Source organism: Neophocaena asiaeorientalis, unplaced genomic scaffold (assembly GCF_003031525.2).
Source record: "Neophocaena asiaeorientalis asiaeorientalis breed wild unplaced genomic scaffold, Neophocaena_asiaeorientalis_V1.1 scaffold469, whole genome shotgun sequence".
NCBI lineage: Eukaryota > Metazoa > Chordata > Mammalia > Artiodactyla > Phocoenidae > Neophocaena > Neophocaena asiaeorientalis.
In genome coordinates this window covers 2,423,532-2,425,209 of record NW_020172691.1, presented here as the reverse complement: position 1 = coordinate 2,425,209, position 1,678 = coordinate 2,423,532, and the positions used below count along the sequence as shown (strand labels likewise).

Genomic DNA, 1,678 nt, shown 5'->3' with positions numbered 1-1,678 from the left:
GTCCCCTGCATCGGCAGGGGGGGGCCCCCCCCCCGTGCCCCCCCCCCCCCCCCGCGACGCCGCCTGCGTGCGCGCGCCCGGCGGCTGACCGGTTCTTATAGTGCCGCGGGCGGCGGTTGCGCGGGGACGGCGGGACGGCGGGACGGCGGGACGGTGGGACATGGCGGCTGGGCGGCTCGTGCTGGGGCTCGTGCTGCTGAGCGCTCAGGGCGGCTTCGGGGCAGGTAAGGACCTTGGGGTGGGGGCGCGAAGCCTGCTGGTGGTCTGGCCTGGCTGGGGGCGGCCCGCCCTCTGCTCCAGGGGAGACCCCAGCCCGGGCGAGAGGGAGGAGAGCCCGGCCGGTGGAGGGAGGCCCAGCCCGGGGGATGGTGGGGAGGGAGACTCCGAGCTGAAGCCGACCTGTGCGAGGCAGCTTAGGAGGGACTTTCCTGCTCGGAATGCTTGGGCGGGGGCCGCAGGGGAGCCCCCGGGCGCCCAGGCCCTGGCTGTCATCCGGGAGGTGGGCTCTTGTCCTCACGGGGGCGCAGGCACCCAGGCACGTGACGGCCCCTGAGCCGGGTCGGCTTTCCGGCCGGAGGGATTGTCCTTCTTCCCGGGATTTAGGTCCCGTGTCTCGCTCTGGCTCTGCACTTGTCCCTGGAGTCGCCTGAACACTTAAACCCTTGTGGGGAGGCATACACTCTTCTTCCTTCGTGTTTGTCTGATTTCGGGGCCCAGAAGAAGGTGGAGGCTGGTCCACCCTCCTGTTTTTACAGGGCTGGAAACAGAGGCCCCGGCCGGGAGGGGAGGTGTTCTAAGGTCACCGTGAGCCCCCCCGGCTCAGAGCAGGAACTGTGGGGGGACTATTTTTACAGACTCTCAAACGGAGCTCCTCACGGGAGGGGCAGCCTGTTGGGTGGGCAGACGTGGTTCAGAGAATGCTCACAGCAAAATGGGTTAAGGCGTGCTTTTCTGGGAGAAAGCAGAGCAGCCTCTCTTTTGCCTGAAAGAGATTTTTTTTCCTGTACGGAGCACGACTTCCCGTTTGGTTCTGGGTTAACGATTTATAGTGACCAGCGTGTAGAGAACAAAGTGCAGACCTTGGGGGCAGGAGCAGGTGGGCTCTGAGGGGGGTGGCAGCTGCCCTAGGGCGTGGGAGGGGCTGCCCCTTAGAGAAGCTTCACCGGCTTACTGCTGACCTACTTTTAGATCTCAGTTCGCCTCTTTCTTTTGCCTCATAATCAAAACGGCTATTTATTGACCGCCCTCTGGACAGGGCCCCTGGCAGGCGAGGTGAGTGCCTGGCAGCGTGAGCCCTTTAGACGCAGCCCTCGCCAGCCAGCGGGGAAGGATGGCCCCCGGTGTTCTGCTGGGGGCACAGCTCCGATCCATCACCCTTGTCTGTGGGGTTGCTCTTACACACTCACACCATGTGGGTGTGTGCAGTGGGCGGTCCTGGTTTATTTACGCTGAGTCTGAATCCCCCTGGGGCTGTATCTGTGCCTGTCCTCCCTTTTTCACTTTGCACCTTTCCCAGGGACTCTGGGAAAGACCTGAAAGTCTGGGTCACGTGTCCTTTTTCTGCCTGGGGTGAGTGAGTTCGCCTTTCCTGGCCAGGTCAGCTCTCCAGAAACCTGCCTCGGGCAACTCTGCTGGAGCAGGTGTCTTCGTGGTGGTGGTGGGGGGGGGGGGGATATGC

The 1,678-nt window shown here is 64.0% G+C and overlaps 1 protein-coding gene across 1 annotated transcript in view; it reads left to right on the top strand.

Annotated features, from left to right (window-relative positions):
- Nucleotides 1-67: 67 nt before the first annotated feature.
- The window catches only part of BSG (basigin (Ok blood group)), an 8,384-nt gene continuing 6,773 nt past the window's right edge, over nt 68-1,678 (top strand). The window contains exon 1 of the mRNA XM_024740014.1: nt 68-224. Coding sequence (XP_024595782.1) covers nt 161-224 — 64 coding nt within the window. The 5' untranslated portion in view covers nt 68-160. The remainder of the gene's footprint in view (nt 225-1,678) is intronic.